Raw genomic sequence first — 27,518 nt, 5'->3', positions numbered from 1 at the left:
AATATACTAAGTCTGCTCCTTTAGGATAAGCACTGGACTGCCAACCATACAGTTGACAGTTGGAGCCCACCAGCTACTCTAGCAAAGATTTATAGCCTCAGAAACCCTATGCGGCTTACAGGGGCACTGTGAGTCAGACCTGATTAGATGACATTTAATGTCCTTGAGGCTGCTCCAAACGTTCCCTCTATAAAGGGGCTCAGTAGTTACCATGCTGCTGTGGCCCACCGTCCAATATTCTGCCCTCATCTCGACTTCCTCTCCTTTGAACTCCCTTCCAGAACACGGGCTCAGTCATCTTCGTATGGCAGCTCTCTGGACTCTTTTGTTGCTTTCTCCTCGTCTCACTGATTTCTGCTTGTGGGAGCATCCCATGGGACTCTCCCTGATTCCTGCCTTCATGGCACATCTGTCTTATGAGTCAGAACTGACTTGATGGCACTCAACAACAGCTTCTAGTGGCTCCCAACTTTCAATCTCCAGCTGAGAGCTCCCCTCTGCACTCGGACTTGTATCTCACACTTGACGTGTCCCCTGCTCCTCCTACAATCTTCCCATCTTAGAATGTGATGGCTCTGTTTTCCCAGGAGCCAGAGACCAATGCTCGACTTCTTTTCCATACCTCACATCCAGTCTGTGCACTCGCCTAGCCGATTCTCAGCGCTTCCGCTGCTGCCTCCCTGGAGCACGCAGCGTCTTTCCCGTGGATCAGAACCCCACATTGCCTAGAGTCGGCATGGCTGCCACAGTGGTCCTGTTCAAACCTACTCAGTAATAGTACTCCTCGGATCAGCACCTGTCCCTTCCGGTCATGGTGAAACCCAAAAGGAGGCACCATGTGCTCAGGCCCCAGCTGCCTCACGGATTTCATTCCACTCTCCTTGTTGTTAAGTGAAGGTGAGTTGGTTCCAACTCATAGCGACACTGTATAGGGTTTCTGAGGCGTGGCTGGTGAGCTTGAATCACTGGCCTTGCAGTCCAGTGCATTGATTTGGAGCGTCACACCAGGGCTCCCCTCTCCTTAGCCCCGTGCTTGTTCCACCCCTTCTCCACTGACCCCCTAGTTCTTCCTCAGCACCTCAAAATGCCAAAACCACCTCAAGACCCTTGTGCATGCAGGTGGCTCAATGTGGCTCACTTCTTTACAGTTTTAAGACACAGCTAAATGCCACTGAATTTGTCCTCTGCCACCCAGATGGGTCTGCCTTCCCCTGGCTGTGTTTTACTTGGCTCTACCCCCCATCTGACAGCCTCTAGTTTGGAGAGTGGTGGTCATCCTTCTCCCACTGAAAATACAAGGGGGCTTCTAAAAGTTCCTGAGAACCTTCCCATTATCTCTTTACTCCATTTCCCCACCCCCCCCCACCATCTTTTTGAGGTCCTGTCTTAATTTGCTCTCTGCTCTCTCTACCTCTTGTGACAGGACCCAGCCCGTGAGAAGGTGTCAGGAATTGCCTGCCTCAGGAATTAAGCAATGTGGGTATTCCAAGATGAGGCCAAAGCTAAGACTGTCAGAGTGGGGCCGGGGAGCAGGCATGTGGGAGAGGCCTGGGGGGTTCGAGTCCACCAGGTTCTACTTGTCAGCTGTAGCTTGTGTTACGATGACTCCCAGGCTTTTCCATGTGCCATGATCTGCTTTAGGTCCTAAAGGTTGTGTCTGCTCCAACGTAACTCCAGACAAAAGGGCACCCCAAACTCATCCTCCTCCTTCCTGGGTGTGCTGTGATGGGCGCTCACACCCCTGCCTACTCTGGCCTAGGGACCACTCTTCTGTCTGTAACCCACAGACTTCCCATCCCCTGGGTGTCTAAGATGAAGAAAGGGATAGCAAACCTAGAGGTCTGAACTGCAGGAAGGAGCAAAGAATTCCATTTTTGGGGGCGATGTATCACAAGAAAGAAATACCTAGGCTCCTAGAAATGATTCTGTGATTACCACAATGCTTCAAACACACAATGCCTTGAGGAAATGTGTCTTTGAGGTAAGATACTGACAATTTAACAATGCATGGAGATGGTTCTTGGAGTCCTGGTGTGGCGACGTGGGTTAATGCACTGGATAACAAGGCCAGCTTGAACTGCAAGGTCGGCAGTTCAAGCTCACCAGACACTCCTTGGAAACCCTACCCAGGGTTGCTATGGGTCGGAACCGACTCAACAGCAATAAAGATGGTTCTTGAAATTCCAAGACTAGGAAACAGGTTGTGCAAGCTTCCAACAAAAGAAATCAAACCCATCCTCCCAGAGCTGTGTATTGAATGGAAATCACAGTGCACTGGTAAACGCTGCCGATAAAGAATAATACAGAGCAAGAATAATACTGTCCTGTCCATGGGGATTATGACCTTTATGTTCCATAGCAAACTAGGGAGAGGCAAGGAAATCAGGTATCTCCTCTGCGGGTCCCACCATACTCCCTGCAGAAGGCTTTCTAATGAACCTTTTAGGCAACAAGAGTCTATTTGGGTGGAGCACTTTCTGGTTTATTAGTCCAGAGCTGAGATGCAAAAATCATTCTCAAATTTGCATCATGTTCAGAATCTTGGCTTCTCGCAGAGACTTGTGGCCTGGCATACTTCGCCTGCGTGCAGAACACAGAGGTGGGCGCTGCTTTTCCACAGGGATAGGAAAGCAGAGAGGTACAAATGGAAAGTCTTTATTACCTACTGCACAATCAAGTCTTTTTGGTTACTAAGGTACAAGAAAATAAGATTCATTTCTTTCTTTTTTTTTTTTTGTAACAGGCTATCCAAAATAAAAAGTGTACTGATCTAGAACATCTGACAGAACACAAAATTGCGTAAATGGAAAAAAAAAATTAACCATGATTTTCCAGGTTCCAAAGTGGACTCATTTTTGGATGGAGGCACACAGGTGAGCTGACTGGTCTTCGGAAGCTCAGAAGTAGAGGGAAAGCTCCTGGAAGAGAGGAAAATGAAATATATTTGTATCCATCAAACAAGTTGCTGTTGTTACGTGCCACTGAGTTGGTCCCGACTCACAGCCACCCTGAATAGGGTTTCTCAGGTGCCGCTGGTGAGTTTGAACTGCCGACCACAATTGTGATTCACAGTCCAGTACTGATCCTACAGCGCCACACCAGGAGTCCGCATCAAACAAGTAGGAAGTCTGTATGCTGTGTTGGGAATGGCACAGAATTGGGGTTGAAGAAGTACACAAACAGAAGTTTATAACAAATAAGGCTATTTAGGGGAGACCGGGCAAAACAGAACAGATAGTTGCAAAGATACAAAATGTGTGTGTTTGGCAAAGCTAGATGAATCATTTGTTGGTATGATGATGACAAAAATGCAGCTTGTGGCACCATTTCTGTCTGGCTTCAGAATGGCATTGTCTTGCTTTACATAGGAACTCTAGTTCTCAAGTGTGAAATGAGCCCCTACAATGGTCCACATGGGTCCAGTTCTTGCATGCTTGTCAGTAGACGAGTGGGGGACCACTCAGCTATATTTTAAATGTATTTTACTAAGAATCCAAAGGTGGCACTGTAGGGTAAACACTGGACTGATCACTACAGGGTCTAGAGTTCAAACCCACAAGTGGCTCCATAGGAGACCGACTCCCGTAAAGATTTCCAGCCTTAGAAAACCTACGTAGGATTGTTATCAGTCGGAATCAATTGGGTGGCACTGCGTTTACACAGCAGGATTTGTCTTGGGGTGGAGCAGTTCAGTACGAGGCTAACCTAAAGCTTGGCAGTTTGAACCCACCCAGGGATTGGCAGGGGAAAAGACCTGAGATCTGCTTCGGTGAGGCCAGAACACCCTAAGAAGCAGTTCCACTCTGTCCTATGAGCTCTCTGGTGGCACAGTGAGTTATGTGTTAACCACTAGGTTGGCTGCTAATCACAAGGGGGTGGGGGTGGGGGTGGGGGTGGTTCAAACCCATCAGCCACTCCACGGGAGAAAGAGGAGGCTGTCTGTTCCTGTATAGATTTTACACTCCTGGGAACCCCTCGGAGGGAGCAGTACTACTGTCTTAGAAGGTCGCTGTGAGTCTGAATCCACTGATACAGAGATGACTAGGGTCACATGGCATCTGAAGTGGCTACTCACAGCTCCTGAACTCACTGTCGGAGTAACAGGAGAAAGCAGCCCAGGGTAAGTGGGCCTGCGCAGCTCAAACCCACACTGTTCAAGGGGCAACTGCACATTACATGCAGATTTCAGACTGTGCGGAAGGTCGGTGCCCCTAACCCCTGCATTGCTCCAGGGTCAACAACACAGACTGACGAATATGGGCAGCATGCAGGGCCAATGTGCCTTCGGAGAAGCCTATTAAATAGACCCACCCTGGCGTCTATGGGGAGCAACCTAACAAGGCATAAACAATGAAATAAACCAGAAAATCGGCTTTAGCAGTAGTTCACACAGATGTCTGTCCAACACAGAGGGGGCAGGCTGTGCTTTCTAGCACTGCCTTGAATGAGAGAAAAACATTTGAAACAGCTACATGTCAGTCAATGGCTATTTAAATTATGGTTAATTCATGTAATAGGATAGTATTCAGCCAATAAAAGGAACTGGTGTTCTAGAGTCTGATATTATGAACAATGAGTTCCAATGTATTTTCTAAAGTGAAAGAAAGCAGGGTAGACAGCAGTGTAGTTTCACAGGTAAAAATTAGTAATGGAAAAGAGAAAAACAACACAGGTAAGCAGGTCTGGTAGCACAATGGGCATGCGCTCAGCTGCTAACCGCACCAGCTCCTCGGAGGAGGAAAGGCTTGGCGATCTGCTACCGTGACGATTACAGGTGGGGAAACCCTATGGGACTGCGCTGCTCTGTGTGGTAGGGGCGACACACACTAGAATTGACTTGATGACACTCAGAAACAACACCGACAATGACAACCCACCCAGACATTCTGAAAAGTGGCTTAACGGCACGCATCTGGACCATGGCTGGGAGCAAGAGTGGGAGCTAGCATCAACCTTTCAGGGTGCCCTCATTTGGAGGTTTTGGATTTCACACTGTTGTTGTTTTAGTATTGTGATTTTCAAACTTTGCATTTCCTACTGAGAAATGCCACTGGTTACAGAACTAAGTACCTCATTTCTCCTGAGACACCAAACAGGGCCCCAAAGAGCTGGGTGCCGGCTGTTTTGAGGTTGATAGGTTCGTTCACTCAGCCTTTTGGTAGCTCTTTTTTCCTGCCACAGTCTGCCCTGGGTGAGGAGTGGGAGGCTCAGGGACCTACAACCCTGTTGTGGTGGGGGTGGGGGGGACGGACACACACACATATCAGCACCAGCAGACCTGCGCACACCTGCTCACCCATCCATCTCCTCCTGTTCTGAGTGTCTGCAGGCTTCCAGGGCGGGGCCGAGAAGCAGACCATCTGGAGAGGTGGGTAAGATCAGCGTGGCACCAAACCAAACCAGACCCACAACACTGAGTTAACTTACAGCAAGCAGACACAGAGCTCCCGGGCTGTGCATCTGTACGTAAGGCTGTGGGTTCACAGACCCATGCTTATTAAATGGCGCCACACACTCTCAGTAAGGCCAGCTGTTGCTGATAACCGCCAGAGTCGGTTCCAACTCATAGAGACCCTGTGTAGGGTTTTTGAGGCTTTAAATGTTTGTGGCAGCAGAAAGCCTCATCTTTCTCCTGCAGACAGGCTGGTGGCTTGAACCACTGACCTTTTGGTTTGCAGTCCAGTGCTTATCTTACGGAGCCCGGTGTTGTTGGTAAGGCCATAGAGTTAGTTCCAAGTCATAGCATCACTGTGTGGGGTTTTGAGCTGTAAACATCTGTTGGAGCATCCAACCTCATCTTTCTCCTGCAGAGCAGCTGGTGTGCTTGAACCGTCGACTTGTGGTTTACAGTCCAGTGTTTACCCCATGGACCCACCGTGCTACCCAGTAAGACCAGTGTTGTTGTTGAGTGTCAGTGAGTCAGTACTGACTCACAGCAACCCTGTATAGGGTTTTTGAGGAGCAGCTGGTGGGTTTGAACCACTGACATTGCGGTTTAAATTGATCTTGCAGTCGAGTGTGTATCCTATAGTGCCACATAACTCCAGTAAAGTCAGTGTTGTCGATGTTAAGTGCAGTTGAGTGGGTTCCGACTCACAGAAACCCTGTATAGGCTTCCCAAGGAGCAGCTGGTGGGTTTGAACTGCCGACCTTGTGGTTCACAGTTCAGTGCTGATCCTAGCGCGCCACACCAGGAGTAAGGCTAGAAATAGTGATTAACTAAGACTACATAACCACACACACACACACACATACACACACACACACACGGGTAGGCTTCAAAAGGTGGTGGAAAATGGTACTAAAAGATAATGGGATTTTTTCCATGAACTTTTTGAAGCCTTTTGAATTCTCTCTGAGTGGAAGGATGAATCTAATGTAAACCCAGGAGGATGAAGACACCCCGATCCATTTCCTTGAGTGGGTGGTTCCTGACTTGTGATGTGTTCAAGTTATGCTGAACCACACTTAGGACTTCCCTTTTCTTTCCACCTTACCATTAGTAATGCTAGTGTGCACCGTGTCTTCATGCGATCGTGCTTACATGTTCACTCGCCAACAAAGATACTGATAACAAAAGACAACCAATCATAATGAAAACAGACAAAAAAGAGGATCTGACTTTGTCAGCACCAACGTAAGGAGGCATCGTCAGAAAGGAACCCTGCTTTGGGTTGGGGACTAGGCAACACTGGACGGCTTGCCTGAGCACTGGTTACTGATATCACATGATGCCTGTGTGGAGGCACGGAGCATGGTGTCATCACAACATATGTGGCTGCAGAACTGTGAGTATGCCGAGGGGACTCAGCAGGAACCTGACACCGAGCTACACGAGGAGACAACGGTCAGGGCAGGCGTGAGAACGCCATGCCATGTTCACACAGAGCAGCTACGGCCGACTCCATCAACGTCTGAGCAGCATCCTGAAAGCAGCCAGGACCCCAGAAAGAGAGAAGGGCTGTGAGGCCATTCAGGAGTTCTGTCCTATCAGGGAAGATGGAATTCAGATTTCAAAACGATCCACAGTGAACCCAACCTGAACTACGCCACACAGTGGACAGGGAACTAACAGTCTCTACCAAATCTACCGGAAGACAGTTGATGAGGGCTGGAGAACACACCAATAAACAATCATCAATCAACTGTAAATATGACATTGTAATTTTGGTTTATGTGACAACTGGTACATCCTGCGTTGGTTTTGACCCTGATTTGTACCCTGTCCATGTCCCTAACAAACCCCCTCATCATGAGTATTGTTGTGAGCTCTGTGTGGTCACTGCAGTGGATGATTGAATCCAGATGTGAAGTAGAGAGTGTTGTGGGCGGGAGGGCTGGTGTCAGAACAGGGGAATGAAGGCTGCAGGGTGGAGGCATGTCTGACCCCCGCTTCATAGGTAGCAGCCTGGGGCTACTTTTGAATTTGATTCTCTTTCCCCCTTGGGAAGCCAGGGGAAGTCAGGCAAGGTTCCCACATGGTTTTTGCAGTGGCCATCTGAATTCTAACACAATTAGAATGGTTAACATGATTGTGCATGTTATTTTTCTAATTTAAATTAATTTGATTCTATTTTTTGGTCTCTGCTAACCATCCTTAATCACCCCTATCATTGCCTGTTAGGAATCACATTGATCAGATTGACAACGTCATGAGGTCACGTTCACTGAAGCGCTGAAGCCCTTGCTATTGTCGTTAGGTGCCGTGGAGTCGGTTCTGATGCCTAGCAACTTCGGGCACAACAGAAGGAAACCCTGCCCGGTCGGTCCTGTGCCATCCTCACAATCACGACTGCTGTCAGTCCAGACTGAGCCCCCGCTGCTCTGTGTCACACTCTGTGCTAAGACACGAGGCTGCTCTCAAAGATGCTCCCGTCTCTCTGGAGCACAGGGTCACGGGCCGGTGCACATGGGGACACAGGTGCGAAAAGACACCATCTCTGCCTCAGAGACTGGAGTGGGGCATGCAATAAGGCCAGGACGGGACTGCACTTAGAAGCGGGGTCCCTGTATCTAAACTTCTAACAAGAGGCCACCAGGCCCGTCACTAGCTGTCTTTTGCCCACCAAACTAGCATCATCTCTTGCTTTCTTGAATTATCCAAGAGTTCTTGGCATTTCCTGAATGATCATATTTTCTTGTAGTTCTAAATATTTACACATGGCGACAGTACTGAAGACGCATATGAGGGGCCTTTAGAAAGTTAGTGAAAAGATAGAATTAAAAGATGAAGATTTTTTCCCTCTGAATTTCTTGAAGCCCCCTTGCATTTTATGGCAGGCAAATTTATAATCGTCACTGTCTTAACGGAGGTCAAAATCCTTATCACTTCCATCTGAAGGATGGGGAGACCAGCAGTTCAGAGAGCCTAGGAACTTACCCAACCAACAAAGCAGACAGGTGGCAGAGCCAGGATATGGCTGTTCTAAGAATACCTCCCAATACCTCCCCTAGGTGGATGTCTTCTACTGGTCCTTCAAGACAACTAAGGTAAGAGCTTCTCTAGAATGCCCCCCAACTCTAACCCCCTGCCTCTCCCCTATCTGCATCCAGCAGGGCCCGTAGGGAGGCTGACTGTGCCCACTGAGCCACCCTCCCAGGTGAGCACTGCCTTTTGTCACTGCACTGCCCTTGTCTGCCACATAGCAGGCATAACATACTGACAAACATAGCTGACCAAACACTGATGCTGATTCAATGCGGAAGAGTTACCCCAAAGTCGGTAAGAACCTAGATAAAGACAAAGAATCTCTCCTTGGAGGGACCTGGGGCCAGGGCTGGGCACAGATGGCGGAGGAAAGGGTGTTGATAATCCTACCATCTGTCTACTGCTCAGTGTTGAGTGTTACCCCAGGGAAACAAGGTAACGCAGCATCTAGCCTGGGCTCTACTCACTATCTAAAGGCAATTTAATTGTTTCAGGCTAATGTGGCACTGTACAAATAGGCACTGCTCTGCTAAATGCAAGATTGGCAAGTCAAACCTACCAGTCACTCCTTGGAAACGCTATACCAGGTTGCTGTGAGTTGGAACTGACTCGACAGCATTTACCAACAATTTTGGCTATCTAGAAAAAAAGAAACAAAACAACTCATGTATTGCCATACACATCTGATGTGTGGATTTAGCACCGACAATAAAACTGTGTCCTTTTCCAGATGACCAACACTCTGGTCCTATGCTCTCACTGTATTATTCCTACACGAGCTAAAAACTGTAGTCACTGAACTGACACTGATGGTGGGACGTGGACAAAGTCACACAGGAAGCAGCAGATGCAAACACAAGCCCTCTCTGTCAAGCTCATCTCTGGAAGCTCAGCGCCCAAGCAGTGTGGTCTGATGGTTTAGACAAAACAACAACAACAACAACCAAAAAAACACAGCATCTGAAAACGAGAGCAAACTAATGATATCATTTCCTTCACAACTCCTTAGAACGCTGAGCTCATTTGCTAGACACATTTTATATTTACATTACAAACCTAATACAGGCAGTCCCTGGGTTAAAAACGAGATCCATTCCTACCTATGTCTTGATGTCAAATTTGTCGGGAAGTTGGAAGGGGTGCACGCGGTCCTGACTTAGTCTCGCTTGAGTGTCAGTGAAGGCTGGGAGACATGTCACTGATTTAAAAGCAGTTCAGTGTGCACATGAAGGTGATTGTGTGAAGAATTCAATGGGAGCAGGAGCTGCTTTGACTGTTTCAACAGGAGAACAGAGTCACATAGTTAGTTAAAGGGCAAGCAGGAGTTGTGGGTAAACATTCCTAACTCAGGGAATGCTTGTCATTTATTTTACAAAATGCAGAAAGTGCAGACAAGTGCAAAAGGCATTTGAACTTTCTAAGACTAAGATAATTAAAGTAAAAATCTGCAATACACCCTTGTCATTTCATATACACATACACATACAGATGTCTTCCAAAACTCTGTGGATAAAAGCAACTAAGAGACAATGGAATCCCCTTTTGTTTGTCTGTCTGTCTGTCTGTACACACAATACACATATACATATATATAAATATTATTAAGTGCTGTCAAGTTGGTTCTGATTCACAGTGAGCCTGTATAGGGTTTCCGAGGAATGGCTGGTGGATTTGAACCACTGACCTTGTGGTTTGCAGTCCAGTGTTTATCCTACAGCGCGTCCCACACCAGGACTCTAATATATATGCATAGGAAGAAATCTGTAGATAGACTTCTTTCTTTTGTAAAAATTTAAGGGGGTCTTTCAGATGAACATAGGATTGTGAACCACAAGGTTGATGGTTGAAGCTGACCAGCCACTCTGCGGAAGCACAGTAAGACTTTTTGACCCTACAAAGATTTACAGCCTCAGAAACCCTATACAGGGCCACTGTGAATCAGATTCAACTTGATGGCCTACAACAACAACAACAACAACAACAATATATATGTTATATACACACTGGAGTCCTGGTGTGGCATTCTAGGATAAGCAAGCACTGGATGGCTAATCGCAAAGTAGGCAATTCAAACCCACCAGCCACTCCTCAAAAACTGTCCAGGATCATTCTGAGTCGGAACCAGCTTAATGGCACTTAACAACAACAACAACTTATGTATATACATGCATATATAGAGAGATAATACAGATGACGTCGATACAGTTATGTTGTCATTAAGTGCCGAGTAGGTTCGGACTCACAGCCACACTGTATAGGGTTTTCTAGGAGTGACTGGTGAGTTTGCAGTTCAAAACCGACCTTGAGGTTGAGGGCTTATTCTAGGATGCCACAGTCTTGGTGTGTGTGATTCTGTGGGTTACCGCATTGGACTGCAAGGTCAGTGGTTCAAACTCACCAGGTGCTCCTCATATATAGGATACCCATGAGTCAGAATGGACTCAATGGCACTTAACAACAACACATCTCTATGTAAAAAACATTTCAAATTATTAAGAAAAACAGAGAAGTTAAGCAAACTTAATGTATACGGTCCAAATTTTATCTTTTGAAAACTGTGTCTGATAATAATACTGTTCTGTTTTTCTTAATGATTTGAAAAAAAAAAAGATTTTTTTTCCCCAAGTCACTTACATTTTTACAAAAGAAAAAAACTCGGCCTCTTTCCATACTCCTGACTAGGGCCTGAGTGTCCAGTCTCTGCGGCTTGTGGTCGGGCTGACTGGCGGTGACTCGTTGGCACTCAAGATGGTTCCTTTTCCCGCTGGAGGTTGGTAAGAGAGAAGCATCCTGGGGCATTCTCTGGTCTCACCTTGCAGGGCACATGGGCCTCATCAGAACAAGAGGGCGCTTACCTTGGTTTGCTCCAGGTGCACACCCCTTCCTTAGACAGTCCAAGATGGCAGGCATTTCCTTTCCTAACAAAAGAAAAAACCTTTTTACTCAAAATAAAAGGAAGGCAATCTCCCAAGAAACAAAAACTACACATTCCACACAATCTACAGTTAAAAATGATAAACATTAAGCCCAATGGTTAAAGAGCAACTCTGTTAAATATTTGTCTGTTTTAAGAAGTGCCCTCGGTTACTGGCATTTATAACCGAATAATGTATTACAAACAACTAATTATGAGGGTTTACATTTGTTTAATAGTGAAGAACTGGACCCAATTAAACTGCCTAAGCTAAGGCTTTTTAGATCACTGAGACAAATGAAACTTTTTAAAAGTAGGATTTAGGTGCTCCTCCAACCCTTTCTAACCTGGAGACGGAAACTCGCTACGTGGCGACCTCCCTGGCTTTATTAGTTATATTAAGATCAATTACGTGAGATTAAAATCTTATTTGTTTATTTACCTTTGAAAATGAAGACCGTTTAAGGGTTACATCCTCAGCCTTGGCGAGAGCGACCTCAATTAGTCAGAAAGCCTTTAAAATTGTGCTTTAGTGGTTCCAGCATGGGGCGAGGTGTTCATTAAGGTACCAAAAGTCTCATAAAAATTCCAAAGTTGCACTAGTGAAAAAACGCTCAACAAGGTGAAAACTGACCAGAGCTTTTGCAGAAAATCCAGTGGTTATTTTAAGACCCGTTTTATGCAAGGTTGGGCTTGGCGTGGTTTAACAGTGCCATTCTCACAGCTTGGTTCCGTGTGGAGTCTTAAGACAGCACTTAGATCTATGGTGAGCATAGAATGGTACATTTAATTTTATACCATTTTTAAAAAATAAGTTGTACAGTGTTTAGTGTGACCTTTTTTCTGACGAGCGTTGTTAAGTAAGTTCTTTCTTTCCCTGTTTACAACTATTTATGAAGGCCTTTTTAAATAAGAAAAACATGACATTGTTAGCTCACACACACCAGGTTTCTTTCAAAAGTTTATTTAGTATCAAGCAAGAGGAGACTTTGCTTAACACTACAGAACAGTTCAAGACTTGAGTTACAAAAGAATACCACATTATTTGCACTTGTCATTGGTTTCCCTTTTTACGCATGTTGTCAAGAGGAAACAAAGCAAAACAAAACAAAAGCTAGCATATGGCTGAAAGATAAAATAACTCAATTCTATGGAAACCTTTAAAATGAAAGGTGAGGCTTATGTTAAAAGAATGGATTAACATATTTAGGAAACCTACTTTTGTTTGTTTGTTTAACACTAGTTAATCAAAGTTTTTTTTTTTTTTTTTCTTTTGATGACCTATTTTTCATATACAGACTAGAAATAACAAAATTTTACATGTCTTTTATTTTTCTGCCCAGTTGACGTCTCAACAAAGTAGTTGAGTTCCATCCATTCGTATTTTAAACATTTTGATTTATTAAAAAGGGATTGTTCATAGAAAAAAATTACTTTGAACAGTATACAGGACTGGTGGAGATTGGGGATTTCACAACACCAGACAGTACAATCAGTATCTGCCATATGGCTGCTCTCTGTAGGCGCCCTTCGTGGTCCGCGATGAAGGAGCCTTGTGTCTTGACTTCGTCCACTCTTCTTGTCCTAAAACGAGGAAGATGAGTCACAACGAGGTCACTGTGTGGCTCTCCCACTGGCTTCCTTCATCAGAATCTAACTTAACCCTGTCTTACTCAGTCCAATGCCAGTGAAGATACGCTGAAAACACACACGATCGAGGGGACTGACTTTAAACACATTTACAAGCACAGTGTAAAATGACAGCCCCACTAGCAAAACCCACCAGCACAGGAAGAAAGGGATTTAGGCAGCTTTGATGATAGTCAACTTTGTAAAACTGTTCCTTCTGGCCATACATAGGGGTATCTTATCAGCTCACTAGCTCACCCAGCAGGTTGAACGGCCTGGTGTGAAGCATTAAGAATGTATTTATGAACAGGAAATGGACAAGGGAAAAGTTATCACCTAGATGTCTTCTAAATGCAAAAACAGAGAAGGGGACAACGAATCCATGGAGGTGAAGGCAGAAACAATGGCCGAGTGGGGAGTGACTAAGAGAGACACTGGCTGTATCATTTCTCATGGGCCCTTCCAGAAGAGGACCACGTTCCAGTTATGCTGGGTGGGAAATGTGTGCCCCATGATGCTTAGTGACCATGAAACCGACTCGACAGCACAGTGTCAAATTCCACTCATTGTGACAGCAAACACACACCGGGTAACTGCATCGACAACCAAGCTGTCCTCACATCCCCATCTCCTGAAAGCAAACATCCGCTCAGTGCCAGGCTCTGGCCAGCTAACAGTTAACATCCCTGCAGCAATTGAAAAGCCATGTGTCCACAGAGACCAATTTAAAAAAGCTGTGAAGGAAAAAACGCTGAAAACGACCTCTTCTTTTGATACAAACATGCAATCAACGTCACTCCCTCAAGCTCATGTGCATCAATTTAAGTAGACAGCTTTCAGCAAACCAATGCATTTCTTTTAAGGGTTTGTTATGACTCCAAAAGGAAAAGGGAAAAAAAAAAATTGTCCAAGGTGCGGCCATGAGGGCTTTGGGCAGGTGATATAACAAAATGCATTTCAAAAGGAACACTGGGAAGTAGCTTCTCTGTTCTCTTCAAATGCTCAGAGAGCATCCTAACACCCATTAAACAGGCTCCCACTTCACCACTACTAGGTCTATGGCCCGCTGCCTAGCTTTGCCCCTGAAAGAAACTTCCAGTTCTCTAATCTCTTGGCCTGGCAGCAAAGCCATTCCACACTCTCACTACTTCAATGCCTCTGATTATTCTAATTAACCCTGTCACCCTTCTGTACACTGAGATTAGGATGTGGGTCCTCAGCATCTCTGAACCAACTGGGGTTAGCTGATCCCCTGACAGTCTGTGTGGCCTGGCTCAGGGCTGGTGTGACCTGTACAAATGATCCCCCACCCCCACCCCCCTTCATGGTTTGTTAGAAGGACTGCGTGTGGGAATGAGTTAAAACATAAAGGTGGGGGTGGGGGTGACATGTCAGAGCTATCCTCTCAGATACTTCATTTCCCTTCATTGTCAAGAAGCAAAAACACTTTTTTTAAAGACCTGAGATATCTAGTGTCTGCAGGCTGGGGAGTTATTCTAGAAACAAGAACATCAGCACGTGGCAATCAACCCAAACAGAAGCCCAACTTCAGAATGTGAATTCGTGTAATTTCGTTCTCTTGAAATATTCAATTTAAATATTAAAGGAGCCTGGGAAAATAGCTACATGTGCACAAGTGATCCGACAGGAAGCTGTTTCATCGTCAAAATGTCTTTCTGAATCTGCCCTCCAGTGAAGAGCCTTCAGTATTTTTCTCTGGCAAGCGCCCCTGTCTGCGGCTGGTTCATCCTGGCTCCTGGCAGGCCACTCACCGTAGGAATCGTAAATCTCCTCGCTGAGTCCGTGCCCATAATCATAGTAATCAGTACCACTGTGTTAGAGACCAAGACGAAGCACAGGACAGTACACACACACACACACAAAGAGAAAAGATAAACACAACAGAGTTAGAGCAAAATGAATTGGCTTGTGAGTTCAAATCCTACTCATTGAAGTACTCCAGGTAACTAACAAATGGCATGGTTACACATTAAAAGGAACACTGTGGACACTTTGGATCTGAGTCCCACGGTTTTAATAAATTATCTGTGTTTGACACCTTAACCACAAACTGGACCAGTCCACCCATGACTCTGGGGTCCAGAGAATGTCCCTGTGCTGGAGCGGTGGGGTGGGTGTCCAGGACCACTGCAGTGCTGTGGGAGGCAGTGTAGCTCCCCTCCTTGGCCCTACAGATGGGAGGAAGGCAAGACTGCATTGTTTCTTCCACTCGGACCCACCAGAGAAACCAGCCCTCGCTGAACCGTGGGCACCTCACCTTAGCACTGGACTGCAAACCACAAGGTCAGTGGTTTGAGCCCACCAGCTGCTCCTCGAGAGAAAGATGAGGCTTTCTGCTCCCATATAGCCTCAGAAATGCTATACACGGTGGCTGTGAGCAGGAGCTGAATACGTCAGCACGATCCCATTACCAGCAGCAGCAAGTGGCTAACAAGACACGACTTAGTGTCATGAACGGTGTGCAGGTCAATGGCGCTCTCGGCCACGCAGCCATGTCACCCACAGGAAGTCTGAGGTAACTTAAGGCTCAGCTGTATTCCAAGGCGAAGCTTTTCTACGATGCCATTTACAGTACTGTAAAACAGGCTACAAATACACAAAGGGGCTTCTGTTTCATTGACCCTCTACTTTACCAAGCATGATGTTTTTCCCAGGGGCAGGTCCAAAGTGTGTGAAAGACATTCTGGCTGCATTTCCAGCACAGACTTGCTGCTTTTCTGGCTGGCCACGGTACGTTCAACATCATCAAGCACATGCTTTTACTAACCTAATGGAACTCTGACATCATAGATAAGACAATGAGGCTCAGAGCGGCCCCAGACCTACCAAGTGGCAGCCTGTGAACTCAAGGCTGAAAACATAGGGCCAGTCACTGTTTCTGGGGGTGGGGTCCTCTCTCTAACCTCAGTGGCCCTGACACTCTGCGAGACTCGAACAAGGCCTCTGGTCCATTTGCTGGGGCTTATGTGACTCCTCTTCATGTGGAGGAACCAGCCACGAGCTCCGTGAGCCCAGCACTCCACTACTGCCTACCCCCTCCCTGACCTTCAGACCCACCCTCCCTTCCTCTGCTGCCAGCTGCCTCTCAAGGCAGAATATACATTTGTGATGAGCAAAAAGGTAACAGACTACTGATAAAAGGAGCAGAGGACTTTCCCCATTCAAAAAAGAAAAACCACAGCCCAGCAAAAACCGGTAAGAACAAAACAGTGTGGCCTTCCAACGTGTTATATTGACCATTTCAAAGATGAGAAGTGCTATTATAGTAGAAATTTTTCTCATCTTGAGAAGAGAAATTCAGAATCAACCAAAACACAAAATAAAACAGAAATAGACCAAACCGACTACCACTGAGGCGACTCTGAGCGAGCCTACGTAGGGTTTTTGAGACTGTAGAGCTCTACAGAAGCAGGCAGCCTCACTGCTCTCCTGTGGAGCAGGGTGGGTTTGAACTACCAACTTAGTGGTTAGCAATCCAATGCTTAACCCACAGCACCACCAGGGCTCCTGTTTGACAACAAGTGCATGTCAAATATCAGCCCCAACCCGTGAGTCTGAATGTGGACTTCAGCCACTGTGCCACACAGGGAGTCTTTTTTGTTGTTGGTCTTTGTGTTTCACCTGCAAACTTACAGGCTGGGCCCGGGCCCCATGGATGGCTAGCAACTCTAAAGCTCTCCATGGCACATGCACACCACCTGGCCCCAAAGTGGACAAAATGACTTGTTGAAAATAAATGGGTTGGTGGTTCTTAGAAATTGAATACTAAGTGAAATCTGGGTGTTTTGTTTTGACTTTTTTTATTGTGATTTAAACGACAGTTCACAGAGCAAACTGGATTTCTGTTCAACAACTCGTGCCCCTTTTGTCCGCAGAGCATCACAGTGGTCAGCCCACTTCCTCCTATGGTCCCTGTTTCCATTCCTCCTCCTCCTTTCCAACCCCTCCTGCCATCGGAACTCTCTCCCTGGGCACATGCTGTTCGAAGGAGAGTGCATCTCACCCTCCTGATGTGATTCTGCCCGACAGGCCTGTATGATAAGCACTGGACTGCTAACCACAAGGTCGCAGTTCAAAACTGCCAGCTGTTCCACAGGAGGAAGGTGAGTCTGTCTGTTCCCGGAATGATTTACAGTCTTGGAAAGTTTGTCCAGGGTCACTCTGACTTCATAGCATCAGGTTTGGTCTATTAATGGACCGAAAATGATACCATGGATCTTTTCCCCAAAGGCCCTACGGTGGCCCTAGGGTAAATAAAGCTGTACCTCCTCCCCAACTGCATCTCTGCTGCACAGATAAAACAAGAGTAACTTCTTTGTGAAGCTGAAAAGACCACCCCTTACTGAGACAGTTCCCAATTATTTAACTGGGAACCATAAATAGCTGGCCCTAAGATGAAGAAACAGAGTCTCACAGTTGCTTTTTAACTGAACCCAGCCTCCTTTCTTTAAGTGAATGGAGAGCAGTCACAAACATCAGCTGCAGACTGGAGATGTGCCTGGAAGCTTTCTAACAGCTCAACGTTAGAGAAAATAAAGAAGAAAATGGGGGTGGAGAGTGTTTCCCAACGCATAGGAGGATAAAAAGCAGCCTAATGTGGTCTGGAACAGCACGGTGATAAGACAATCTAAGTTGTGACAAGAGAAAACTTTAAGTGACATGCATGATCATTTCAGCCATTCACTGTAAGCTGTCATTGGATCGTGAAGTGGGAGGCCTGCCAGTGCCATGGATTCACTTCCATGGGGTTTCATTCCCTGAACCTCAAATGCCGATTCTCCAAAGACATGTCCTATTAGACAGGGATACATGAAAGCCCCAAAAGATGGCAAAGCAGAAGAAACACTAAAATTCTCTTCATAATAGCAATAGGCAAGAAATCGTACTAGCCAACGCCTTCTGTATTAAGAGGAAGGCCCTTCCCCAACAGAGCAAGGCTTCTACTCCCTCCACACAGCATCTCCACGTCAGGGGTCCATGGCAGTCATCACTCAACATATACCCTGGCTCTCCGGGAGGTTCCTCAGGGCCATCATGGTGTCCCCAGCACTGCAAGGAAGCACACCTTCCCCTGGCAGGGTCAAGAGGCAACTGTAACGCTGGACCCAAGCTCCCTGGCAGGAGCCCCACCACCCCTCTGCCCTGGCAACCTGGTCTGCTTCACTCTGCTCTCCTTTTCCCCCCAAAGCATTCGTCGTCTCTCACACACAAGAGACTTGTTTATGAAGCTTATTGTCCGTGAGTGGGGGTCAGGCTGCAAAGCAGTTCTCCAAGGAGGGAGATAACTAGTCTACCTAGAACACAGGGACCACGAGCTGACACATCTCACACCAGCCGGTGTGATCTCCAGGGCCTCTTTTACCCTCAGGACAACTCTAGGAAATTGATATTATCCTAATCCTTTCATATGTAAGAGAAATGAAGCCCCAAGAGGTTACATCTCTATCCAAAAATGAACAGGGAAGGAGCAGTACTCGAACAGTCTGCGGCCAGGCTGGGGGTGGGGTTGAGGTCCTTGCTCCACATGGGCCACCTCTTCCCTTATTCCTGATGCTAAGGAGCCTGGAAGGCACAAGTCCATCTTTCTGATAGGGCACCTTCCATAGGTTGGCTTTTCACAGCATTTGTTTCGTTGTGTACATGATCTTTCTCTGTGGTGTACATATTTTATTGGACTTGCATCACTTTTGGCACTTACTATTGTTAAGAGCCATGGTGTCAGTTCCAACTACTTGCGTGGTGCTGTAGGCTCAGTACTGGACTGGCAACCGTAAGACTGACGGTTCAAACCCACCAGCTGCTCCACATACAAGACCCCTATGAGTAGGAACCAATTCAACAGCACCTAACAACAAGAGGGTTTCTTAAGCTTTAAATCTTTGTGGGAGCAGTAAGCTTCATCTTGCTCCCAAGGAGCGGCTGGTGGACTCGAACTACCCATCATGTTAAGATTTACAGTCCAGTGCTTACCCTACAGAGCCACTGTGCTCCCTTTAGCTCTTAATATAAATTAAAATATATGTATAAGAAGCTCTGGTAGCGTAGTGGTTACAAATCGGGCTGTGAACCCCAAGGTCAGCAGTTCGAAACTACCAGCGGCTCCGCGGGAGAAAGATGAGGCGGTCTGTTCCCGTAAAGATGTACAGCCTCGGAAACCCTGTGCAGGGTCGCTATGAGTCGGAACCGACTCCATGGCACTTAACAACAACAACATATACATATAAATGAATTTCTATTTCACTGAAAGCTCACATAGCAAGTCAGGTGTTCCCATTTGACAATTTCCATACAAACTATTCAGGAACATAAGTTACTTTACTATAATGTGTCAATATTCTCTTCAGTTGTGCTCTGTTTGTTCCATTTCCAGTTCTCTAGTCCCCTCATCTCTTCATCTTTGGTTTGAAGTCACTGTTGATATTTTGGTCGCATACGGACCATCAACAGATGGGTAACATCCTTAATTCTGTAGGCTAAGCGCACGACCTCACGGTTCATTTGAACCACAAGGTCAGCAGTTTAAACTCACCACTTGCTCCTTGGCAACCCTATATTGGTCTCTATGAGTCAGAACTGACTCAACAACACTTAACAACAACAAATTTCTGCTACTTAGCTAAAGCGTGGTCTGGGGAACAAGATCACATGTAGGTTTAAAGAGTGTCTCAGGGCAATAGTCTCCAGGAGTTCTTTGTTCTCTACTCTCATTCTGTCCGGGATGAACTATTGTGATCCCAGTCAGAACTGCAGGTCAGTGTTAGTAGCCAGACACTATCGAGTTCTTTTGGCTTCAGGGGAGATGAGGTTGTGGCTCATGTGGACTTCTTTCTTCTCTTAGTTGTGGATTACACCTTCTTATTTGCTTTTTTCCTACCAATAGGGACCATGGACGTGTCTTAGATGGGTGCTCATAAGCTTCTAAGATCCTAGATGCTACTCAAACTTCATGAAGGTGCAGATCATGACTTCTGAGAACAAAGGCCATTGGACGAACTGTCCCATAACTAAGGTCCAAAGCTTTCAACCCAGAAACCAACCTTAGACGGTGTTTGGCTATGTCTGTGGACTGGCAGTATTTGTGTCTTTAGAGAAAGTATGTGCCTGTACCCAAACATCTGAATTCATATGTACCTAGAGATACTTGCTGATGCAGATCAAAGACTACATAGAGCCGTCACTGTGGATTGTAAAGAAATGTAAAGAAAACGAAAATCCTCACCACTAGGCCAATAAATAACATCATGATAAATGGAGAAAACACTGAAGATGTCAAAGACTGTATTTTGTTTGAATTCACAATCAACATTCATTGAAGCAGCATTCAATAAATCAATCAACATATATTGCATTAGGCAAATCTGCTGCAAAAGACTTCATAAAAGTATTTAAGAGCAAGACGTCAGTTTGAGGACCCAAGTCATCAGGGTATTTTCCCATATGCATGTGAAAGTTGGGCAATGAATAAAGAAGTCTATACAAGAATTGTTGCAGTGGAACTATAGTGTTGCAAAGAATATTGAAAATACCATGGACTGCCAGAAGAATAAACAAATCTGTTTTGGAAGAAGTACAGCCAGAATGCTCCTTAGAAGCCAGGATGGCCAGACTTCGTTGCTCATACTTTCATACTTTACACATATTGCCTGGAGGGACCAGTCAATGTTGGAGAAGGACAACATACTTGGAAACGTGGAGGGTCAATGAAAAGAGGAGGACTCCCAACAGGATGGACTGACGCAGTCGCAGTAACAATGGGTTCAAAGCATAGCAAAAGTTGTGACGACAGTGTAAGACTGCGCCATGGTGCGTTCTGTTGTGCATAGGGTAGCTGTAAGTTGAACCAAGTTGATGGCACTTAACAACGCAAAAACTGAAAATAACCTTAAACAAAGTACCGCCCGTCAAGTTTTGGTATAGCATCAAAGAAGAATTAGCCACAATGATCTAAAAAGACTATAAAATAGATTTCCCCTCTCCAGCTACTTACCTGTAGTTCTACCTAGTTCAACCCAGATAGTCTATTCACATCATCTCTGACTGCAGAAGCAGATGCAAATGCAGCTGTCATTTATTAAGAGATTTGTAAACACGTAAAACAATGCCCACTCTTATGATTAATCAACAGATAAACCTTTCCAGTTTTCATTTCTAATATGATAAAGACTGACATATTGAAACCACACATAGTAAGGCAATGTGTGGGCCTCACTACTTTTTTTTAAACATGTTTATTGTGAACTGAGTGATAGTTTACACGGGAAAACATCGGTTTCACCCTCATCGTTTCATTGCAATAGTTATCAATCCCCACCGTGCATCATCATCCAACAGTATTTGCTTCTATTCCCTCTGTGGCTTTTTCAGATGTACACAAAAATGCTCAGGAATAGATAATCCTTGAAGCAACCAAATGGCACATTCTGAAAGTCGGCCTCCTGGCCGCCAGCACACAGCCATTCTCTTTCCATGAGTCTAGAGTCCTCAGCTGCTCTCTCTCTCCAGGCCTTCATCTCTGCCTTCATTGTCTAGTGTCGCTGCCTCTCTGGATACGGTACCACATTCCACTTGTGCTCTTCTCCCTTGATGGTCCTAGGGTCCTCTGTTCCTCACTACTTTTTAAGAATATCATGCATACAGGGGTCTGTTGGCCAAACGTTTTGAGACCCTCTGGCCCAGGATGCTTGTCTGCAGGTGTGTTTCAGCAGGAGGGTGGGGGTGGCACTCTACACTCGTCTGAAAACCTACTCTCGGATCTTGCACTCTGCCTCTTGGACAAGGAGTGGTGAGAAGTGCTGGTTAACCTAGTTAGCCACAATACCCTGATGTCTAGGCAGAATGGCAACATCAGGGAGGGTTAGGGTTTCTTATAAACAGAGCAAATAAACAAGAGGGCTTCAAAAAACTTATGGAAAAATTAAAGTTTTTTAATTCTATTTCTCCATGAATGTTTTTGACATCCCCTTACACAAACAAGGAGAACAAAAACAACCACCCACTGTGGTCCACTTGATTCTGGCCTGCAGTAAATAAACAGAACCTTCAATCCACCCAGAACACTTCAAACTTGGGAAGAGCTTCACTTCACAACAAAACAGAAAATATTCACTTAGGTGTGAAGCAAATCATTTTTTTAGGAATTAAAAATCACATATATTTACCCAAATTTTGAATACTTAAATAAGTTTCCATTTAAAAGGCCAGAGATCAAATATAGTTTTACCAGGGAGGCCCCTGACTCCCGGCTCCCAAGAGAGAGGTTCAGCAATCTATCAGCTCACCTAAACTGAAGGGCTGATTTTCTAAATTATACACCTTTCAGAGCTGTAATGGTTAGTCTGATGGTCAGACACTTCAGGGCTCAGAAGGACGTCCACCACGAAGGAAAACAAAGGCCAATGAGGAAAACCTCTCACCACATTTCACAAGCTATTTAGGTTTGGTTCAAAACCAAAATACCCACCAAAGTGAAAACTTGGGCTTATAACCATTTGGAGACATTCCTTCTTCCCATTTGATTGGTTAAGAATTAACAATAAGAAATCATTCTATTTTAACAAAGGAATTGATAGCAAATACATGCACCATAAAAATGCTTTTAAAAGTATAATTGAAAATGTATCCTCCATTGTTCTTTTTTTTTCAGGGACAAAACAGGATTTCAAAAACAAATCTTTCCCCCCTTTACTGATGAATTAGGAATTTTTAAAAAATCAGTAAAACTAGTTATATTTAATATTTAATAATCCTATTATTTTGCAAAACAGCAGCTATTAAAGAATGAAATTTACCGTAATAAATAACTTTCTATTTCTATCAATTTGACAAGAAAAATACATTTGTCTAGCTGACTAAAAAAATGTCTTTCATTAGTCTAGGAGAAATAGCTACCTATTTTATACTTTCATTAATGTGCAAACTGAGGCCAAAACTAAGGTGAAATCTGGCTATAAAAGTGTAACTATCAAGCAGTTAGATGGAAACTAAATAAATATTCTAATATACAGTTGAGCGTTTGTATAATCAAAGAAGCTTTCTGCTTCCGTAAACATGTACAGCCTTGGAAACCCTAGACAGGGTTGCTAGGAGTTGGATTTGACAACAGTGAGTCAGTTGGGTTTTTTTTTTTTTTTTTTCTTTAACATATGCAAAACCCAAACCAAAGCCATCTCGTTGCTTTGGACTCATAGTGACCCTGTTTCTAAGACTGTTTCTCCTGCGTAGCGGCTGGTGAGTTGAAACTACCAACCTCATGGTTAGCAGTCCAGTGCTTAACCTACATTACCACCAGAGATCCTAATATATAAAATGTGTGTGGTGTATATGAGCTGGGCTGCTAACTGCAAGGCCAGGAGTTCAAATCTGCCAGATGCACTGTGGGAGAAAGATGAGGCTTTCTGCTCCCGTAAAGATTTGCAGCCTCGGAATCCATTATACATGGTTGTTATGAGTTAGAAATCATATATATCTTATAGTGGTGGTTGGGTGTTGTTGAGGAATTTCATAACTCAATATGTATAGACTGAGTTTCATTACACATACATATATACATACTTACATGAGGATTGTATATGTTGATTGTGGAGCCAAGAAAAATGTTTTTGACAACTTCCTAATATATATGTGTGTTATGTGTGTTTTTACACATACATACAAACACATACAAAACACATGGGGTCCAGGGATAGCACTGTAGGACAAGTACTGGACTGCTAACCACAAGGTGGGCAGTTCAAACCCACCACCTGCTCCTCAGAAACCCTATAGAGGATCACTATGATTTAGAACCAACTCAATGGCACTTAAGAGCAACATATAACACACACATATTAGGAGACTGAAGTTGTCAAATATATATACATGCACACACATACATACGTAAATACATACATGTTGTTGCTGCAGTGAAGTGCTCTTGAGTCATTTCCCACTCACAGCAATCCTGTATAGGAGCGGCTGGTGGGTCTGAACTGCCCACTTTGTGGTTCGCAGTCCAGTGCTCATCCTGCACCATATCATAGGGGACCTCCAAAAGTTCATGGGAAAATGGAATTATGAAAAAAGACACTGGAATGTTCGCACCAGCTTCCTGAAGTCCCCTCATATAGCTCAGGGGACACATAAGAGGTCCTAAAGCATGATGGTTTGGCACTTGTCTGCTACCTGGAAGGTTGGGAGTTCAATCCCACGCAGTGCCTCCAAGGGAGAAACACCTGATGTTCTGCTCACATATAGACCACAGTCTGAAGAACCCTATGGGGCAGTTCTAGTCTGTCACGTGAGGCCACTGTAAGTTAAATCGACCAGGTGGTACCCAATAAACAGTTTGTCATACTGTGGTGGCTTGCATGTTGCTGTGATTCTGGAAGCTATGTCACCGGTATTTTAAATATCAGCAGGGTCTTCCACGGTGGACAGGTTTCAGTGGAGCTTCCAGACAGACTAGGAAGAAGGAGAGGAAGACTACTAAAATATTTAGTCACTGAAAACCTTATGAACATCAGTGAACACTGTCGGATAGCACCAGAATACTGAATACTGAAACATGATGTAGAGCACCATAATACTGTCAGATATAGTGTCAGAAGAACACCCCTTTAGGTTGGAAGGCACTCAAAATACCACTGTGGAAGAGTTGCCTCCTCAAAGTAGAGTTGACTGGGATGACTTGAATCAAGTAAAGTCTGTGGGACTTTCATTTTCTGATAGAGCAGAATGCAAAATGAAGAGAAGTAGCTGTAAGCATCCATTAATAATTAGAACAAGGAATGTACGAAGTATAAATCTAGGAACATTGGAAATGGTCAAAAATGAAATGGAATGCATAAACATCGATATCCGAGGCATTAGTGAGCTGAAATGGGCTGGTATTGGCCATTTTGAATCTGATAACCACATGGTTTACTATGCTGGGAATGACAAATTGAAGAGGAATGGTGCCGTATTCATTATTAAAAAGAACATATCAAGATCTGTCTTGAAGTACAATGTTGTTTGTGATAGGATACTATCCATATGCTTACAAGAAGAGCAGTTAATACTACTTTTATTCAAATTTACATACCACTAAAGCCATTGTTGATGGAACTGAAGAACTCTACGTACTTCTTCACTCTAAAATTGATCAAACATACCATCCAGATGTATTGATAATTCCTGGTGATTGGAATGCAAAGTTGTAAACAAAGAAGAAGGATGAGTAGCTGGAAACTACGGCCTTGGTGATAGAAATCATGCTGGAAATCACATGATAAAATTTTATAAGGCCAATGATTTGTTCATTGCAAATATCTTTTTTAAACAACATAAAAGACAACTATGCACATAGATCTCACCAGATGCAACACTCAAAAAACAAATTGACTACATCTGTGGAAAAAGCCGGTGGAAAATCAACATATCATCAGCCAAAACAAGGCCAGGGACAGACTGTGGAAGAGAATGTCAAGTGGTCATATGCCAAGTTCAGGATGAAGCTGAGAAAATAAAAGAAGTCCACAAGAGCAAAAATATGACCTTGAACATATCCCACCTGAATTTAGTGATCATATAAATAAATGATTTAATGTCTTAGATACTAAAGACCTCAGACTAGAAGAGTTGAGGGATGATATCATCACACAGGAAGAAAACAGAAGGTCATTAAGAAGACAAGAAAGAAAGACGTCCAAAATGGATGTCCAAAGAGACTCTGAAGCTTGCTCCCTAGTGTAGAGATGCTAAAGCAAATGGAAGAAATGAGGAGGTAAAGCAGCTGAATACAAAACTTTGAAGGCCAGATGGAGAAGACAAAGTCAAATATTATAACACAATGTGCAAAGACTTGGAGTTAGAAAATCGAAAGGGAAAAACACGCTCAACATTTCTCAAGCTGAGGGAACTGATAAAAAATTCAATCCTCAACTTCATTATTGAAGAATTCTCTGGAAAAAATTTTGAATGATGCAGAAAGCACCAGAAGAAGATGGAAGGAAGATAAAAGAAATGGTCTATGTTCAACTGTTTCAAGAGGTAGCATATGATCAAGAGCCAATGATTCTGAAGGAAGACGTCCAAGGTGCACTGAAGGCAATGGCAAAGAACAAGGTGCTGGGAACTGATAGAATACAAATGAAAACCTTTCAACAAACTGGTGCAGCATGGGAGGCCCCCACTCCTCCATGCCAAGAACTTTGGAAGACAGCTATCTGTCCAATGGATTGGAAAAGATCCGTATCTGTACCCATTCTGAAGAGATGTGACACAATGGAATGTGGAAATCATTGCACAATACCATTAATATCCCACACAAGTAAAATTTTGCAAAGACAATTCAAAAACTTCTGCAACAGCACATTGACACGGAACTGCCAGAGGTTCAAGCCAGATAAAGATTATGGTGTGGAACGAGGGCTATCACTGCTGACATCAGATGGATCTTGGTTGAAAGCAGAGACTACCAGAAAGATGTTTACCTATGTTTTACTGAATACAAGTAAGTTTTTGTTTGTGTGGATAATGATAAGCTACGGACAATATTGTGAAGAATGACTATAACACTTAATTGTGCTCATGAAGATGCTATACATAGACCAAGAGGCAGTTGTTCAAACTTTAAAGTGCTGAAGAATAAAGATGTCAACTTGAGGACATCAAGCCATAGTATTTTCAATAACCTCATATGCATGTGAATGTTAGAAGACTGTAGAAGAATAGATACACTTGAGCTTGGTGTTGGAGAAGACTATTGAAAGTACCATGGACTGACAAAAGAATAAACTAATCTGTGTTGGAAGAACTACAGCTAGAGTGTTCCTTGGAAGTAAGGATGGCCAGACTTTGTCTCTCATACTTCAGATATATATCAGGAGTGACCAGTCCCTGGGAAGGACATCATGTGTGGTAAAGTGGAGCATCAGAGAAAAAGAGGAAGACCCCCAATGAGATGGACTGGCACAGTGTCAGCAGTAATAGATTCAGGTGTAGGTAGCAACGATTGTGAGTTTGGCGCAGTCCCAGACAGTGTTTCGTTCTGTTGTGCACAGGATTGCTATGAGCCAGGACCAACTTGATGGAACCTAACAACAAGAGCAACAATAAACAACGTGACATAAAATGTTATTGTAAAAAGCAGCAGTGACAGTAAGAAGGGAGTCAGAAAGTGACAGGGAGGGCTGTTATTTGTATACATAGTCAGTTCATGTAGAGCACCATTTAAGCTAGCAGTTGAAGGACATGAAGCATAAAGCATGTGGGTTTAACCTGGGGAGAGAGTAAGAAGGCATCTGGAAAGGGAATTGTGTGGCCGAGTTGAGAGGCATGGACCATACACAGAAATCTGGAGTGACCATCATTTATAAGGAACTTCAAACCATGGGAATGGAGGTGACCACTGGGATGGAGAAGTGGCCAATGGGCTAAGTACAGGAGGACTCCAAAATGCAGAGGACAGAAAAAGGAGAGACCAGCAGGGCAGACCCAGAAGACAGCCTCAGTGATGTGGCAGGAGACAGGCCTCAGACACTAAGTGCCAATGTGCAAGTGGAAGAA

General features: G+C 44.5%; 1 protein-coding gene across 1 annotated transcript in view; it reads right to left on the bottom strand.

Annotated features, from left to right (window-relative positions):
- Nucleotides 1-12,290: 12,290 nt before the first annotated feature.
- LOC102830618 (KH domain-containing, RNA-binding, signal transduction-associated protein 3-like) overlaps nt 12,291-27,518 on the bottom strand; it is a 225,650-nt gene continuing 210,422 nt past the window's right edge. The window contains exons 8-9 of the mRNA XM_006830720.1: nt 14,744-14,802; nt 12,291-12,926 (exon numbers count right to left, since the gene is read on the bottom strand). Of these exons, the coding sequence (XP_006830783.1) occupies nt 12,835-12,926; nt 14,744-14,802 (151 nt within the window). The 3' untranslated portion in view covers nt 12,291-12,834. The remainder of the gene's footprint in view (nt 12,927-14,743; nt 14,803-27,518) is intronic.

The sequence above is a fragment of the Chrysochloris asiatica genome, unplaced genomic scaffold (assembly GCF_000296735.1).
Source record: "Chrysochloris asiatica unplaced genomic scaffold, ChrAsi1.0 scaffold00001, whole genome shotgun sequence".
In the NCBI taxonomy this organism is placed as follows: domain Eukaryota; kingdom Metazoa; phylum Chordata; class Mammalia; order Afrosoricida; family Chrysochloridae; genus Chrysochloris; species Chrysochloris asiatica.
The sequence above is the reverse complement of the archived record's forward strand: the minus strand, read 5'-3'. Positions and strand labels throughout refer to the sequence as shown.